The following is an 18509-nucleotide window of genomic DNA, read 5'->3' on the forward strand; positions in this document are numbered from 1 at the left end:
GAACCTCAGCACCAATCAGGTGTAACTGCCTGTTGAACATAGGACACTAGTGCGTGTGAACTGCCTTCCTAGCTGGATTGAGGCTGTTTGAGAGTGTGGCTATTTGACAATAGCTGTTTGACAAGTCAACATTCATTAGTTGATAATGTTAATACAATCTTATCTCTCAGTGAGGATGAAGTGAGTGGAGAAAATTAGATTATGTCATTCTAGTTAGAAAGAAAACCTGAAAAACAATTTGAAAATTTATGTGTCAGGCGGCAGGAGAATAGCAAAGGCAGATATTCAGCCGTATTGTCTTTACAGAATCTCTCCTTCACAGCACTGTGAAATTTTGCCTCCCCGGTTCTCGATGTGCATCGGACCCGCCTCCCTCCCTAAGCTGCAGGAGGTGTTTTCCTACCTGCTTCTTGGCATTTTGTCATGATTTGACTTTCGATGGATTGTCTGCCATTGAACAAGCAGATAGTGTCATTTTTTTTCTGGCGAGAGCATGAACAAGTAGATGTTTATCATGGACTCTGTATAGAAATATATTTTAGTATCTTATGTTGGAAAAGAATTGTTGCTAATGAATGCACATTATAGCTCATGCCTAGCCTTTCAGACAGACCTTTTTTTTGGTCTCAGCCTTCTCAACATCATTTGCAAAAAGGAATGTTCCAGGACATGGTCACTAAGCCACCGTCAGAGTTTGCCGTTGAGCCTGTGGTCTCTCCTGTAAGGTTTCTGACCTGAGTGAACATTGCTGTAGCTGGGTGCCTTGGCTTTTGCATGTCTACATCCTCCAGCTCCAGGTGGAGATAGGAAAGGGTCTCCTCCTCACATCTTACTGCCATTACCCAGGATTGCCGGCAGAGGGCAGGCTTGCTCCTCTCCCTCATCTGGGACCTGAACTTCCTTTCTTCCTCCACGTCTGTCTCCCACATCCAGCAGTTTTCTGATTTGTCACATCACACAGTTTCTAGAAGCAGTTATGTAATATAGTTAAACACTAGTGGAAAAGGGGCAAAAAAATAATTTCCTTGTTTTCTCCATACGCCTTGACTCTTTTGGGGGCAGACCTCTTTCAGCCCACGTTGGTGGCGCTCTCTGAGCTTTTTCTGTCTGAATTCTCCCAAGATCACTCACAGAAAGTATAAGAGACTCAACCTTCAGCCCTTGTAATGTGGGAAGGTTCGTGGTCTTCAGGTGGTGGATGATGATTCTTAATAGAGCCTTAAAGAGGCTTCTCATGTTTCATTCCCACATCACGGTCCGCAGTGCTCCAGCACTCCCACAAAAAGACCTAAAGTCTACACGCATCCATAGTAATAGATTTGTTATTGTTGTTCTTGGAAAGATGTGATAATAAGGAGGAGTTAAATTTCAAGAGTATTGGGCTGTGAGTTTCTTTTTCTCCTTTTTGAGAAAAATTAGCCCTGAGCTAACATCTGTTGCCAATCCTCCTCTTTTTGCTGAGGAATACTGGCCCTGAGCTCATATCTGTGCCCATCTTCCTCTACTTTATATATGGGATGCCTGCCACAGCATGGCTTGCCTAGCAGTGCCATGTCCGCACCTGGGATCCTAACCGGTGAACCTCAGGCCGCCAAAGTGGAATGTGCACACTTAACTGCTGCGCCACCGGGCCGGCCTCTGTTTTTCTTTTTTAAATTTAAATTTGTTTTTGTTAGATTGGCACCTGATCTAACACCCTTTGCCAATCTTTTTTTCTTTTCTTCTTCTCCTTAAAGCCCCCCGGTATATAGTTGTAGATTCTAGTTGTGAGTGCCTCTGGATGTGCGATGTGGGACGCCGCCTTAGCATGGCTTGACGAGCGGAGCCATGTCCTAACCTAGGATCCGAACCAGCGAACCCCTGGGCCACTAAAGTGGAGTGCGCAAACTTAACCACTTGGCCATGGGGCCGGCCCCCTTGGGTTCAGTTTTTGATGCTGGTTTTTCTGCAAATTATCCTGCCTTTGATTATGTGTTTGTAAAAATAGGATTCTTCCCAGGGACTTACTGGTGACTCTTCTTCAGGGTGTCTCCTTGAGAAAGTCCTCTTCCTCTGTCAGAGTTTTAGTCGCTGTGTTTGAGAGTGGGGAGGATTCACCCCACATCAGAAAACAGAACAAATTTCCTGGGAGATGTCCGTCTCTCTCTGACACCCCAGCCTGACCATTTATTTTTATTTAGTTGCCATCAGTTTATCCCTCTATATGAGTGAAAGTTGAACAATGAGTAGAAGGTGTCTCCATTACAGTCATTGCGAATAATCAACCCCACCTGTGGGAAAACCGGCGCAATGTGAAATTTGCTGCACCTGTGTGGACTGGTCAACTTCGGTGTCCTGTGATATCCATGTCCTCACCATGGGTGGCTGGGACCAGGCTCTCGTAAACTTTCCCATTAAGTTAATGCTCCCTGCACTTGAATTTCAGTCTGTGTTGTATGTGAAACCGTATCCAGAGTGTGTGTCAATGCTGTGAATATAGTTAGGGAATGTGAGCTTCAGAACGATCAAATGATTGGAGTTTTCCCAGTAAATCAATCTAATTCTTCTCTCAGTTCATAGAATGATGAACTTTGAGATCCTTGGGGATTATCTAATCCAACATGCTCATTTTACAGATGAGGACATTGGAAGCTCAGAAGGATTAAATAAGATGTTTACAATCACCTCACACCCATAGGATGGTTCCTATCAAAAAAACAGAAAATAACAAGCGTTGGCGAGAAGGTTCAAAAAATAGAAACCCTTGTGCACTGTTGGGAAAGTAAAATGGTGCTGCTGCTGTGGAAATGGTATGATGCTTCCTTAAAAAATTAAAAATAGGGGCCCACCCCGTGGCCAAGTGGTTAAGTTCATGCGCTCTGCTTCGGTGGCCCAGGGTTTCGCCAGTTCGAATCCTGGGCGCAGATGTGGGACCATTCGTCAGGCCATGCTGAGGCAGTGTCCCACATGCCACAGCTAGAAGGACCCACAACTAAAATATACAACTATGTACTGGGGGAATTTGAGGAGAATAAAGCAGAAAAAAAAAGATTGGCAGCTGTTGTTAGCTCAGGTGCCAATCTTTAAAAAAAAAAAATTAAAAATAGAATTACCATGTGATCCAGCAATTCTGCTTCTGGGCATATACCCAAGAGAGTTGAAAGCAGAGTCTTGAAGAGATAGCTGTACACGCATGTTCTTAGCAACATTATTCACAATAGCCAAGGGATGGAAGCAACCCAGGTGTCCCTCAATAGATGAATGGCTAAACAAAATGTAGTATATACATATGGTGGAATATTATTCAGCCTTTAAAAGGAAGGAAATTCTGACACATGATACAACATGGATGAACCTTGGAGACATTATAATAAGTGAAATAAGCCGGTTCACAAAAAGACAAATACTATGTGACTCCACTTATATGAGGCACCGAGAGTCATCAAATTCATAGAGACAGAAAGTAGAATGGTGGTTGTTGGGCTGGGGCGGGAGGAATAGGGAATTTTCGTTTAATGGGTATAGAGTTTCAGTTTGGGAAGATGAGAAGAGTTCTGGAGACGGATGGTGGTGATGGTTGCACAATGATGTGAAAGTCCTTAACACTGCTCAACTGTGCGCTTAAAGATAGTGAGGATGGTAAATTTTATGCTATGTGTATTTACCACACACAGAAAGATGCTTGTGGCCACACGGACAGTTGGTGCTGCATTTCCTCTCAACTCTCTGTTCTGTGCTTGTCCTAATTTGCCATTCATGGCATTCTGTCCACAAAATTAATCATGAATCAAAAACTGAAGCATCTTTCCCCCAACTGGCTCATCACCGTCCTGAAAAATAATTTTCATAGTTGATGTGTGGATGCTGTTTCATGCTCCGTCTTCCTCTTTTCTTCAAATCACTCCTTCCCAGTGTGGGCTCTTTCCTCTGCCTGACACTCTTCTCTCCACTACCTCTGCATGGTAACTTCTATTTCTAGGATCCAGCTGAGGATTATCTCTTCTGGAAAGTACTTTGACCACATAGTCTGAATGAGGTGCTTACTCTTTTCAGGGTTGCCCTAGTCACATGGAATTGTCACAGCCTGTTTCCTGGTCTCCATCTCACACGGGACTGCACCTTACTGGTCTTGAGTTCCCAGTGTCTAGCATGTTGCTTGCACGGGGTAGGTGCTCAAAAATGTTTGAAAAGATGAACTGTATCTTGGAAGATGCTGTTATAAGGGAGACATACTCAAAGCTGTCCAACACTGACTGCTGATCAGCTGCCTTCTGGCTTTTATTTTTTTAAGGGCATCTCTTATTTTTTTTATTGTGGTAAAATGGACATAACATAAACGTTTCCACCTTAACCATTTTTAAGTGTATAGTTCAGTGGTGTTAAGTACGTTCATATTGTTATCAACCATCACCACCATCCATCTCCAGAACTCTTTTCATCTTGCAAAACTGAAACTCTGCATCCATTTAACGATAGCTCCCTATTCCCTGCTCTGCGCAGTCCCTGGCAGCCACCATTCAGTATTTGTCCTTTTGTGTCTGGCTTATTTCATTTAGCAGAATGTCCTCAAGGTACATCCATGGTGTAGCATGTGTCAGGATTCCCTTCCTTTTTAAGGCTCAATAATATTCCACCGTATGTATGTACTTCATTTTGTTTATCCATTCATCCGTTGATGGCCACAGGGGTTGCTTTCACCCATTGGCTATGGTGAGTAATGGTGCCTCGAACATGGAGTAGCTCTGACTTTTTAAACATGGCAAACTTGTCCTTCTGCTATCCATACAGTGCCGCATAAAAAACACACCTTTTTTTTTTTTTTTTTTGGAGGAAGATTAGCCCTCAGCTAACTACTGCCAGTCCTCCTCTTTTTGCTGAGGAAGACTGGCCCTGAGCTAACATCCGTGCCCATCTTCCTCTAGTTTATACGTGGGACGCCTACCACAGCATGGCTGCCAAGCAGTGCCATGTCCGCACCCGGGATCCGAACCAGCGAACCCCGGGCCGCCGAGAAGCGGAACGTGCAAACTTAACCGCTGCGCCACAGGGCCGGCCCCTAAAAAACACACCTTTTATACCCTGAATTCTTTACAGCCTCCTTCCTGAGAGATTTTTCTCCATCCATCTGCTTTCTGTCCTCTTCCGGTCTCCCCAGTGTTGATCTTGTGCCTTGTTTTCCTCACTTAAAACTGCTTCGGTGGCTTCTGTCTGTGTCTGATTCCTGCCCACCCCCTTGTTTGTGGTTTTGCCTCACTAAGGCCGCGGGTCTAGTCTGAAGCCTGCTTCCATACCTCATGGAGTTTGGGATCCCTTGACAGAATGCGTGTCTCTTCCTTGTCCTCCTTCACGTTCTCTTGCCCACCAGGCCTTTATCTTCCGCTGTTCCAGCTGTTCCCATCCGAGAAAGAGGGTTTGCTGGCAGCAGCCGCCGTGCCCTGTTCAGTGTGAAGTCCCCTTTCCTTACTCTTCACCTCTACTTCACCCACTCCTCCCATCTCCCACGATCACAAAGACTTGGAGAAGCAAAGTGACCTTCTCTACTAGAGACAACCAAGAGCAAGACGTAGCTCAGTCCCCACAGCCCTTATTAGTGGACCTTGGGGGGAGAGCAGTTTGTTTCCCATCTGTTCCGATCGGGGCCATCCTATTTCTCCATGGTCATGTGCTCTCTGTTCTGGCAGCACTGTTTTTTCTTCTCCTTCCTTCGCTTTACTCTAAACCTGTTCCTCCTCTGTCACTCCCCAAAGTACCACTGGCATGAGGCTGCTATATACGCACTTTACTGAAGGTTTCAGGGTCACGTGGGGGAGTGTTACAACATGGAAGGAAACAAGACCTGGCTGACTATTGAGTTGAGTCTCAGACAATATTGTTCTTAAGTGTTCTTTGGCTTCCTTTCCCCAGGAATTTTTTCCTGACAGTCTTTTCCTTTAGACACTAGTAATCTATTTTAGGGCTCAACTGTCCTTGCTGTTAGGAAGCCAGAAGACTTGGGAACTAGACAGTCAACCCACATCACTGGCCTGACCTAATTTTTCCCTCATGGAAGCGTTAGCTATAGATAAATTTGCTGCCTTTGCCATTCTCTTTGACCAAAGTTCATTTTGAATCAAATTATACACCAAAGTTTGTAATGCAACTATTGGGCATACAGCAAGGGAGCATCTCAAGCGTTGACTCATTGCGTCAAAGCTTCAACATCAGCAAGTGGCTAATGAGGGTTTTCCACTGTGTGATATTGTGCCAGAGTTTTCAAACACGTTTTTAAAAGTCTGGGCAATTTGGTTTGAATCATCTCAAATGTTATCCTAACTTTGAGATACAGTGATTATGACAGCTGCTTCCTGCATAAGAGGGAACACAACAATGGCACAAAAATTATTCAAGACGGATTATGCCCCAAATCTGCATCATTTAACATTTTCTCTCTATGGAGAGGGTCCTTGGTTTGTTGCTTTATCAGCTAATTAACCAGCTTCCTGTTTCCTGTTTCACATTTGGCAAATTATTTTTAGAGACAAATCATATCTGCAGTTTCTTGGGGGAACTTCGAGTTGGCCCAGATTTTTCCTGGATGAGTTAGAGGGTGGGTGGATGCAAAAAGGAGTGCCCTATGAGGTCCCCACCGAGCCCCATCTCTCTGTGGGCCCCAATTAACTCCTGCATGCCCCACATGTGTCATGTATATACAGCTGGTCTTCTGTAATCCTCACCTAAGAAATTTGCTAGTTTGCTCTGGCATCATGGGGAATTTTTTGGTTAACTGGTAGTGCTAAGCCGACCTTGTTGAAGCTGCTGCTTTGTTGTCTTTACCAGTATCTTATTTGTTTTATTAGGTAAATAATATAAGAGGAGTTTGAGGCAATTATAGATGTTTCATTCACCTGGCAACATAAATGGGGCTGTGAATAAGTCTCCTTTTGGATCTTCAAAATGTTCTTGATCCTGCTCAGATAAAAAATATCTGGTTATGTTTGATTGGCTTAGTGGACGGAGTGTGGCTTTCAAGTGAGATGGACCCGGGTTCACATGCCAGCTCCATCGCGTGGTAGTTGTATGACCCCGGGAAAGGTCTTTAACCTCTTGGTTGGTTGGTTTGTTTCCTCTTTCTTTTCTTCCTTCTTTCTTTCTTTCCTGTCTTCAGGAATAAAAACAAATTAGAAAAGTACAAGGAAAAATACAATATATTCCCACCACCCAGAATTAACTGTTTATGTTTGACTATATTTTTCTTTTAGTCATTTTCCCCCCATGCGTATTAAAAAACTATCCTGATAATATATGTATACACTCCCCTTTTACCCCCCATTTCTTGGGAAATAATATTTCCCTGTTGGGTTAAAATGAGATAAGATAATTAAAGCACCCAGCCCCGTGGCTGACCCACAGCAGACAGCTGGCACGTGGTGGATGTTATCCCTTAGTGTCTTGCTCCTCTATACTTGCTTCTTTCTTTGTGCATCTCCATTAGAAAGCAGAGTTCTGGTAAATTGACAAAATCATAAAGATGATATTTTTTGACCAGCTATTTCTCTTTCTAGGGTGTATTTGCAACCCCCAACCTGAGAAAATGGTAATAATACATGTAGGAATGTATAATACATCATAACATTTATATTGCAAATAATGAAAATGTATTGAAAGACCAGAACTTTCTAGTAAATGAGGGGTCACATTTGGGAAACTCTTTAAAATAAAATGATTGAACCAAATTTTAAAAAAATTGCATGGATTGTTAAACAAGCTGTAATATTGGAGAGATGGAAAGATTGAGAAGAAAATTACTTACTTAAACTCTTCTGTGAAAGATTGACTTCTGGCTTGTCGTGATCTCGCAAAGCAAGTGGTTGTTGGGTAGCTAATGCTGGGGCTTTCTTAACGTGTGAAGGGCAGGGAAGGATTATCTTGTCTGCATTCAAGTGAATTCTCCCCAGGTAACATGTTGAAAAAATCAAGATGATGAAAGATGTGAGCAATTTGTCACTTTAAATGAATGTGCCTTTTTATGGGCTTCCTAGACTGATTTTGCACTAAAACCTCTGTACAAAATGGGTAGTAACATAATTAAAGAGCAAAGACACTTGAGCGAGCTGGTGGCATCGTTTGTAATCTATGACATGTTAATGTATAAATTTAAAATGTCTTTCCTTTAAAAAATAGTTTAAGTGCCTTTAACACTATGTATTAATGATATAGTAGGTAATATTTACATAGAGCTGACTGTGGGCCAGACAGTGTGGAAGGGGCTTTACCTGTATCGTTCGGTCCTTAGGATAACCCTTATGAAATGGGTACTTTAATTGTCCCACTTATGGATGAGGGACTGAGACTATTAATTTATCCAAGTTTTCTTAACTGCTGAGTGGTGGAGCCATGTCTCAAATCCAGGCAACTGGTTCTAGAGTCTGTGCTTTTTAGCTACTGTGCTCTGCTGACTGCCATTGTGTCTAGAATTCCAAGAGAATCTTTCACCTGAGGAGTAGAGCGAATGTGTGATGTGCGAGCATCACATATTTTGGAAACTTGTCAAGGAGACTAAGAATATCGGTTGTGGATTTTTCTGTACATTGCACAAAGGTCAGTCAAAATAACTGCTCCTAAACACATCTGCTTATTTCTCTTGTAATTGAATAGAAAGCCCTTTTTTACTGAGTGGGAAGGTATGGCTCCCTTCTTGACATGATGAGTTTATGGTGTTATTTATTTTTAATGTTCATATACCAAGTGTCAAATGTGTACAGAGCCCCATGCTAGCTGCAGGCAGGGGTGGGGAGAGATCCAAGGATGAATAAGACTTAGTTTCTGTGCTCAAAGGTGTTTATGATCTATTGAGAGGAAAAGGTCTGCCTATAAATAATTCAAGGGCATGAATGAATCAGGTGTGGGGGTGGGAGCAGGGTGGCATATGGAATATAGGTGTTAAGGCAGGTACCATTTTTAAATGTCCCGTCAGCAGGATCCCAACCTGATATTCTTTGTGTGTCATAGATGCAATTAAAAAAAATCATTTACCGGGTGCCTACTGTATATCAGGCCCTGTGCAAGAAAATTATTTTGAATTTTCCTGAAATACACTGTGGTACTTAGTTTTCAAGTATTAGGAAGGTTTCAAATGGAGAGAAACCAGAGGTAGCTCTTTTTAGACGTAATCTATTCCCTCCCTAGGAGCTGGCGTATCTGATTGATGCTGGCGTTAGGCCAGACTGACACACTGCCAAGTGACACTCTGGTAAGCTGAGACTAAAGACAGTGGTAATTAAAGGTGCCAGGGCTGCCGTATTAAGTATGTGAGTATAATTGGCCAGACTTATATTGCTTCTAGAAGAGAAGGAACACGGAGAGTGTATTTATTAAGAGCTGCCTGCTTCCTTAGGAGTTTTTCTCTGTCACCAACCTTTAGGTTGACTTTCAAAGATGAGAACATATATAACCATTTCCAAGCATACACTGCTGGATTCCTGTATCTTTATGAAGGTAAGGATAAAAGTGAGGTAAATCACCACATATGCTACTTTTTAAAACGCTGAGGCCTGGGTTGACTGACACACCGGCAGGTTCCTCCTGCCCCTGGGATCTGTCACCCGTATCAGTCAGGAGATATGCACTTCCTTTTGATGTAGTTCTTAACACGATTTGAATTCTTTCCTAATACCCATCCTGGACTCTTATACAATGAGGATAATGGTCTAAAGACAATGTAACATTCTTTATAAATACAGAAAAATTCAATTTGCTCAGAATTCTCTTTTTAAGTCAAGAAAGAGTGGTAAAAAATCTAAAAAGTATTCTTAATGAGGACTGAAGCCAAAAGGATCTTTGTTGCTTAAACCTCAGTTTACCTGAGAATATAACACCCCAAACTGTGTGCTCCCAGCCTTACACTTGGCCCCCGTTCACACTGGACGGAGGAGTTCTCATAGAGTTGTGAGTCTGGGTATCAGTTAGATTGATCTCAGAGGGTCACGGTGTTGGAAGCTGTTTTACTGGTATTGATCGTTGAACCTCCCCTCGTTGTAAATGTCCTTTCACGCACCCCTGACTGCGGGGCGTGCAGACTTTGCCTCAGAGCTCCAGAGCTCCAGAGGACAGGCCGTTGCAGGTCCTGAGGCCGAGTGTTTCATTACAGTCAGAGCACTGTTAAATTGTGCTGAGGTCTGCCCCTCTGTAACTCCTGTGTAACAGTTCTGATGTAAGCCTCTGGAGTAAACGTGAAGCTAATCTCAGTCTTCCTCCCATGTGAGTGAGGGCACCAGGATAAGAAAGCACAAGGGGAGTAGCTGGTGGGGACGTCAGTGGGGTGTTCCGGCCAGTCTGAGTTTCCCTGTGGTCAGGTCCCGGGTCCTCTGCTGGGCAGATTTCTAAGTGACTGCTGACTGGGTCGTTTTCACCTTTATCCTGTGCGGTAGCAGCAAACCCTAAGAAAACAAGGCGCCCAAATGTGAATGCGCCGACTGCCTGCTTTGTACCACTGCTGTGCTAGACTCTTGGCTTTCATCATGCCATTGAATTCTCACAATAACTCAAATAAGTATCATTAATTCTAAAGATGAGGAGACTGAAACCCAGAAATTAAGTAACTGGCCCAAGGCCGTAGAGCTAGTAAGTATGGGCCTTGACTTCCACCCTTGGTCCGCCTGGGTCCGTAGTCCCTTTTCTGACGCACCACGTTGCCACCTGGAGGGCCTTACCAGGTGCAGTGACTGTGTTTTTACTCACTCCCTCCCTCATCTGGCCACGCATTCTGCATCTTCTCTTCTGAACGAACCCAGCCCAGACATCTAAGGCGCCCGGGCCAGCCAAGCCAACAGTAATGTTGATTCTACTCTCTCTCCTCTTCCTGACACTTGTCTCTTCTCACCGTCAGAGTTAAGCATATTCTCTTCAAAGGCATCACCCTTCTCCTCTCTAGGAACATATATTTCTAAGCCACACTAATCTGCATCAGTAGGTAGGAGAAACTCTCTCCTTTCATATGCCTCAACGGGGTCAAAAGAATCTTAGAATGACTTGGTGTAAAAGGTTGGGAACTCTGAGCTGGGTGGTTAATTGTGGCCAGGTTAAGCAATGATTTCCTCTTCTAATGTGAGGCTCTAAGCCTTCCAGTTCCACTCCTGATGTGGAGGTGAAGAGCTGAGGACCACAATTATAAGAAGAGCACAGACGAGGTTTGTCCTCGGCCTGTTTTTGGGTGAAATTTAATCATTGGATGCAATAAAGCTCTGGGAAGACACTGGGATATACAGAACTCAGTAGGAGGCAGACAGAATAGTATCACTCCGAGTACTTGCACAGTATCTTACATGAACCTTTCACACTGTCCTGTCACCACCCACCCCGTCGTCTCTCCCTCAGTAAACTGCAAGCTCCTTGAAGGCGGAGAATGTACCGCATTTATCCTTTTATTTCCCACAGGCCATAGCACAATGCCTTCCCCACAGCAGTAGGTGAATAAATGTTTATTTCATGAATGAATGAATGGAGAAAAGAAATATAAAGATGTCTTTATATGGTCAACATCAACCTACCTCAGCTGGTGTTGAATCAATTTCAGTCATTTTGAGGCAAGAAAATACTTTGTGGAAAATGAGAGGCCAAGAAGAAGAATATAATGATTTCTAACATCTTGGGTTAGCTACGCGTCCGAGGTTACGGGGACCCGGCTACAGAGTTTTAAGTGCATTTCCAGTACGGTACTTGGAAATGGGACTTCCACTCCAGCTGGGAATTCAGTTATTATATCAGGCGAGTTTTTAACTTAAAAATTTCTGGTCTTGTAAATAAAACCGGTTATTCTTAAAACTTCATCCAAAATATTTGAGCATGTTTTGTTCTTGAAGATATCTGATGAGTAGAAGTGGTCCTGAGAAAGCAGAAACAGGAGTCCCTGGAGGGAGAAGGTGCTGCTGAGTGTGCTCTGGTGCTGGAATTTCAAAGCTTCTCTGTTCCGTGCAGGACAGAATCCTTTCTCCAAAATAAAGTACAAAAGCCACCCTAATTGTCTTCAAGGATGCCTGTATTTAAATAGAGAAATAGGTTTTTATGACTAAGGGGAGAAAATCATACGAAAAGAAAATACAATGTCCCATGTATGTAATGTGATGTGTCAGATAATTGTAAGGTTTTTTCCTCCCCCTCAGTTTCTTCCTGCTATTTCACGAGGGGAAAATGGTTATGACGCTCGCTCGTCACCATGAGCTCACAGCATGTGGGCTGGGTCCTGGCTAATGGGTTGAGGGAACTAGTCCTTCCTCAGGCCCTGCTCTTAGGTGGGTCAGAGTGTTAACTTCTTATGGTACTGGCCACAGTTACTGTCCTTCGGGAGATGCTGTTTTTACTATTCAGGGGTTGGTCACAGACTTCCAAAAATTGTAGGGAGAGCGTAGAGGAGAGTAGTGGCTTTTATGCCACCAGCGACCACCCTTTTTATTAGCATGAGTGCAAAGATGTCCCCATCTCTGCCCAGTGGGAGACAGCGCTGGACCTGACATGTGGCAGGATCTCTTCTGACGCTCAGAGACTTGTGTGCTCGTGAATAGTTGCCAGGAGCTCTGCCGCTGTCAGGATGAGGTCCAGGCCCCTTCCCCAGAGCAGGCAGTCCCCTGTGGTTTCTCTCCTCCTCGCAGCAGGCCCCTGGGGCTTTTTCTCTTGGTAACTGTCACCACTGGTTCTGTACCGTCTCTGAGCTTAAGCACGTAGGCCCTTTTTATTTTAAGACGTTACTGTTAAAAATAGCAGCATTAGGAATCATGAAAGTCAGAGACCTGATTCCCTTCTGGAAACCCCGTGGGACAGAGCTTTTATTTCTTATGTTGGGCCGTTTTTTTCCTTCTGACTTCTTCCTCCTTCTCCCATTAAAGGAATAGTTTGCTCTCAAGGAAGCCTCCCTTCCAGCACGTAGGCCTTGACAGTGCAGCCTGGGAGCTTGATCTCTGGGGATGTTCCCTGGGCATTGGCCTCTCTAAGTCACAGAGGTCGTGTCCTTAAAACACGTACCATCTTTAGCAATCCAAGTAACAGATTCTCATCCAATGGCTCTGGACCATGCCAAGGTGCAATGTGCCCAAACCTGAATTCACTGGTATTACTCGATGAGGAAAGAGCGATGGTGAGTTGGCCTTGGCTGGAAATCACACCAGCGGAGACTCTCCAGCACCGTCCACACTGGCATTGTTTCCTCTGCAAGCTGACTTCAGATGACATCTTTTGCTTTTGGAAAACAATATTCCAGACATGAATAAGAAACTCTGAGTCATACAATAAACATAATATTAGGCTTGTGCCTCGGCTGCTTTTAGAACATTGTATTTTAGCGCTCATTTAATTATCTGTTTGCTACAAAAGTTGGCAGTCTTGGCTTTCCTCGCCAATGTAAACAAAATAATATTATTTAATTCCCTCACTACTTCTTGCTATCATAGTAGAAACTCTTAAAATTTTTTTTTTGCCAGTTTCAACTTCTGTGTAGTTTAGAATGGGAAGTTTTCAAGGGAGCTTTTTTTTAAAAAAATGTCTTTAAGGGAGTCAGTGTTTCCTTGTGAGAAATTTAAGGGAGGTGCAATAGAATTTTCATTTTGAAAGTGAACAAGCCCCTACCACTGCTAGTAAGAAGAGTATTGTAACTGAGGAAGAACTTCTGAGAGAGGCCTCTTCGAGCTGGGACGCATCTGCGTGGGTTGGCAGTCTCGGGTCTAGACTTCAGCTTTGGCAGCCCAGGAATTTCGTTTCTTCAGCTCCCTGGGAGTTGAGCAAACTCAGGAGTGTTGACTGCTGTTAACTGGCCAGTAGGTTCTCTCCTCTGCAGCAGAGTCTACGGGAAGCCAAATGACGATCAGAAGTTTGCTTGGTGAGCACAGAGTCAGAGCTCTGAGTGGCTTCTGTCAGCAGTCCTGGAGCTGGGCGTCCTCCTCTCCACCCAGAGACAGAGCTGTGGAGCAGAGCCCTTGCTCCTCCTCTTGGCTGGTGAGGCTGTCTTTCCTGCTGGCCCAGTGCTACAATGGAGCCAAAAGAGAACACAAAACCTTCTAAGGTTTGAACAGATGAGGACTCTGGACGACAAGGCTGTGCCTGCAGTTGTCGGCTTGTTCTGGATTTTCCCTCTCTTTCCCCTTCTCTCCCTTTGATTCTGGATGTTCATCACCATCTGCACTCCCAAGGGCCTGTTGTGCCCTCTAAAAAATAGGCCAAAGGCAAACATCAGACCTCCTTCTGTGATGGTTCTCAGCGTAGCCCAGGTGGCTGGAACAGTTAATGGACAACTTATTGAAATTAAGAGGAAGCTAAAGGAAAAAGAATATGTACCGAAACTATAAAAGCCTCAGGCTGATGAAGGATGGATTTCTGTACCTGAGCTTATAAAATGCTGGGAAATCTAAGCCAAACAGTAATCATGACCAGGTTAAACAATGACTTCATCCTCTAAAGTGATGAGGCAGAGTACGCCTTTTTCAAAGCATCTTTACCTCTGTCAGACAGGTGTAGCTGAATAGCTGACATATCTCGTATCAGCTTGGTTTATTTTCGCAGGTGGCTAATCTCATTTTAACAGATTCTTATATATGAAATGTATATTCCATGCTCAGAACTGTACCATTTCTGACATTGTCCTCAAATTCTGGGAGCATCTTGCAAAGCCCAGAATGTACTGATTACAAAATAAGTGTGCAGAGTCATAAGAATGACTTCTTTTTTTTTTTAGCTCTTTCAGAATATCATTAGGAATGCATTTAAAAAATATTCAATACTTTTCAATCAATAGCAGCCAGTGTTTTTGATGCTCAAATTGTTCCATCTTTGTCCTTTTGAGATTAGTCTTGGAGCACTTCCTTCCTCTCTGAGCTCATCAAGATGTTTCAGGCTCATCTTGTACCTTTTTTTTTTTTTTTGTGGTGAGGAAGATTGGCCATGGGCTAATATCTGTTGCCAATCTTCCTGTTTCTTTTTCTCCCCAAAGCCCCAGTACATAGTTGTATATCCTAGTTATAAGTTCTTTTAGTTCTTCTATGTGGGATGCTGCCACAACATGGCTTGATGAACAGTGTATATGTCAACTCGAGGAACCTGGGCCACTGAACTGGAACGTGTGAACCCAATCACTACCCTACCAGGCTGGCCCCTCATCTAGTACTTTTCCTGGCCCAGATCTGGAATCAGTGTCACCTTAAAGGAGCCCTGGTTCCTTTTAGCGGGGAATGGTTTTTAGAGACCATAACCTGGGTGCTAGGGGTGTTAACTGCTGCTGGGTTGTCCCTACTTCTAAACCTAGTCAGTGGATATATATGTATTTTTGAAAAGAAAAAAGATGAGTATATAATTTAAATATACTATTGCAGGATTTAAAAAAAAACAATTTCTTTGATTGTACACCTGTATTTTCTGTTACACTAAAAACGTCTTGGTTCCTTTTGACATTAACATAATTATCTATTTGCTTTATCCTGTAGTGTACATAAGAATTAAAAAATACAATTATTAATAACAGTAATGCTACTGAATGAAATTTAAGATTTCCTTGCAGCTCTATTTGCTCTTGGAATATATGCCACCACTGATGTCTAGTCACAATATTGTATTCGACAACATATTAAGTTTTCCTTGTTTTTATGCCATCAATGCGATATTGTTAGGTTTATTTATATTCATTCATTTTCAGTTTTTGGTGCTTTCTTTCTATTTAATTTGTTAATATTATTAATATAACGTGTTGTTCCAGAGCCAAACCATGTAAGGCACATCCAGAGAAGTCTGTTTTCCATTCCTGCCTCTTCTGTCCTCTTCCCTCCCATATAAATACTTTTAAAATTAGTTTTTGGCTTATCCATCCAGTGTTCCTTTCTAAATGTTAGCAGTGACAAATATCTTCATGTTCCCCCCACATCCTTTCCTTCCTCATTCCTCATTCATTTTTATGATTAATATTCCATTGGTGAATATTAAAGAACGACTTTTTTTTTTTTTTACAGTAGTGATAGCTAATAGTTCTGAAGTCTGGCTGGGGAGATGAGGAAACACTTTTTTATAAAAACTGTTTTTAAATGGGAGCACTGTAGTTTTTTCTTGACGCCCATTCTTCCAAGAGAAACCACCACTGTTATTACTGTTATTTTTCACATGCTTGCCATGCCGCTCTAAGCTGCCAGGAAAGAGTTTAACACAATTCGGGATGAAGCTTGTGCTTCTCTGCCGCGCTGCCAGCTTCGTCCTGCGGCCGGTTGACCGTCCCTTCCGCTGCAGCTCAGAGGAGGAGGCGGGCACTTGCATCTCGCTGGTGTTCTGCACCTGAGACCTGCTCCCTGTGGTGTCCGCTCCAGCCCTCCCAGATCTTGAGAGAAGGTCGGCAGTCGCTGTCGCTGCTTCTGCTCCCGCGCGCAGGTGGCGGGTGCGCGGGAGCCGGAGCCGGAGCCGCCCGCCTGCGCAAGGTGGTGCCGGGATTGGGGGCGGGAGCGCCGCCTCCGTCTCCCGCGCGCCCGCCCGGTGGCGCCCGCCTCCCTCCCCGCCCCGAGCCCTCTCCTGCCTCAGCCGTGCAGGCTCCGCACTGCAGATGCCCGCCGGCCGCCGAGCGCCCGGCCGCTCCCGCGGTGCCCGCAGAGCCGCTCCAGCCCCGAGCGCCGGCCGCGCTCCCGCTGCTCCGGAGGGACCCTCGGCCGAGCCGCCTCGCGGAGCCCCGCGCGCAGCTGCTCCGCCCGCCGGGCGGCGGGGACCCAGGCGGACGGGGCCGCGCCGGGGCTCGGGGCTCTCGGATGCGGCAGGACAAGCTGACCGGCTCCCTGAGGCGCGGCGGGAGATGCCTGAAGCGGCAGGGCGGCGGCGGCGGCGGCGGCGTGGGCACCATCCTGAGCAATGTGCTCAAGAAGCGCAGCTGCATTTCGCGCACCGCGCCCCGGCTGCTCTGCACCCTGGAGCCGGGTGAGGACTGGGCTGCAGGGGGGAGGGTCGGGGGGGGTGGCGCTGGGAAGTCGCGTGCCACCCCCGGGGTTGGCTGCTCGCGCCTCTGCCTCCGCTGGACGCGGGCTAGGCCCGGCAGCACCCGCCGGCCGCCCCGGGCGGGACACCGCGGCTTGGCGCACGCGGGGCTGGGTCGGCGCGGGAGGGCAGGGCGCAGACCCGGGCCTGGGCGGGGGCAGCGGCCTCCCAAGGCGTGGAGGACCGGCCGCTGCCGCCCGCTGCCCGCAGACCCCCACCCCGCGGCCTGGCGCGGTCCAGCCCTGCTGGTGCCGGAGCTGTTGCTGGCGAGCTGTGCGCTCGGCCTTCTCCGCGTGGTGGGGAAGTGCTGGCGGTGTCCGGGTCATCAGAGGCCGCGCCACCGTTTGTGCTCTGGCCTCGCAAGAAGCCAGACCTTGAGAGAGGTGTGTGAGGCCGAGAAAGGCACAGGTTTCTGCTCGGGGTCGGAGGGGAAGGCAGCGGTTCTGAAGAGAAAATCGAGTGCATTTCCCTGAGGGTCCCTGCGGCGCGAGTGCCGGGGGTCAGCTCGCCTGGAGCCTCTAATTTGCGTGGCCAGGTGGGGAGCGGGGAGAAAACACTCCTGCAAGTAGAGATCCTTTCTTCTAGATAAAGTCCGGGAGCGCGCCTGGCCGTGCTAGGCTAGGCCCTTTCTGCTGTCAGCCCGTGTTGACACATCCCTGCTTCTCCAGGCTGCAGAGCTCGGCGTCTGCTCCACCACCCGGCAGCCCTCCCCTGGGTTTGTCGAGACCAGCCCTGGCGCGGGCATAGAGCTTCTTGGCAAGGGGTGGCCGCAGAGGGAGCCGGCTGTACTCGCACCCCTGCTCAGCGCTCCTCTGTCCCTGGAGTGGCACCAGCTGGGATCCAGGCGGGTTCATCCTCCCCCAACACTCGCCTCCCAGCGCCTTCAGGGACCTGCTATCCTGAGGCTGCAAGGGAGAGTCTGCCCAGGCACTGATCCCCAAGGGGTGGAACGCGCCGATGCCTTTCCGAACCTCGTGGTTTCTTTGTTTTTCTCCCCAAGGAAGTGTCTAGTTGCAGAGACTGTAGTATTTATTCACCGTCTTCCTGTACCCTTAAAAAAAAATCTTCCCACGTTAAAAGTGTTTTGTATTTCTGAATCTAGAACAGCTGTGATTATCAGATGAAACATAAACCTTTCCCCCTCACTTACTCAGAATAGAAGAGGTGAAAATGACCTGATTTCAGCTTTTGCATGCAGGCGGCAAATGATCAATTCCAGTTAAATCCTATGACTCATTTTTGATCGTGAGAAAATAGTTGTGGTTTTGACTAACTAGCCCCAGCCGGGTGTTAGCCCAGCCAAGCAATCGGCATGACGCCCAGCAGGTGCTCTGAAAAACTCAAGGGAGCCTATTCGGTCATATACACAGGGAATCTGGGGGCTTTTAAGTCGGAAAGAATAATTCGGCGCGGGACGGAATTTCCTGGTCTTTGTTAAAATAAAGCAAACGTCATGACTATACGCTCCTCCGTTCAGCACCCTGCGTCTGGACAGCAACCTCACACACACTCTTCGGGCCATTGTGTGGTTGCAATGCACCAGGCAGGGCTTCGCTTAAGCCATCTCAGAG

The 18509-nt window shown here is 45.9% G+C and overlaps 1 protein-coding gene across 5 annotated transcripts in view; it reads left to right on the plus strand.

Annotated features, from left to right (window-relative positions):
* TBC1D30 (TBC1 domain family member 30) overlaps positions 1 to 18509 on the plus strand; it is an 83494-nt gene that overhangs the window by 25495 nt on the left and 39490 nt on the right. Inside the window, exon 1 of one of the 5 annotated variants that reach the window (XM_044755849.2) lies at positions 16248 to 16881. The exons of 3 other annotated variants lie outside the window; for them this stretch is intronic. In XM_044755849.2, the coding sequence (XP_044611784.1) occupies positions 16716 to 16881 (166 nt within the window). In that variant the 5' untranslated portion in view covers positions 16248 to 16715. Of the gene's footprint in view, positions 1 to 16247; positions 16882 to 18509 lie in introns of those variants that run through there. One more of the 5 variants, XM_044755850.2, reaches the window with a different exon arrangement.

This window comes from Equus asinus, chromosome 22 (genome assembly GCF_041296235.1).
Source record: "Equus asinus isolate D_3611 breed Donkey chromosome 22, EquAss-T2T_v2, whole genome shotgun sequence".
NCBI classification, from domain to species: domain Eukaryota; kingdom Metazoa; phylum Chordata; class Mammalia; order Perissodactyla; family Equidae; genus Equus; species Equus asinus.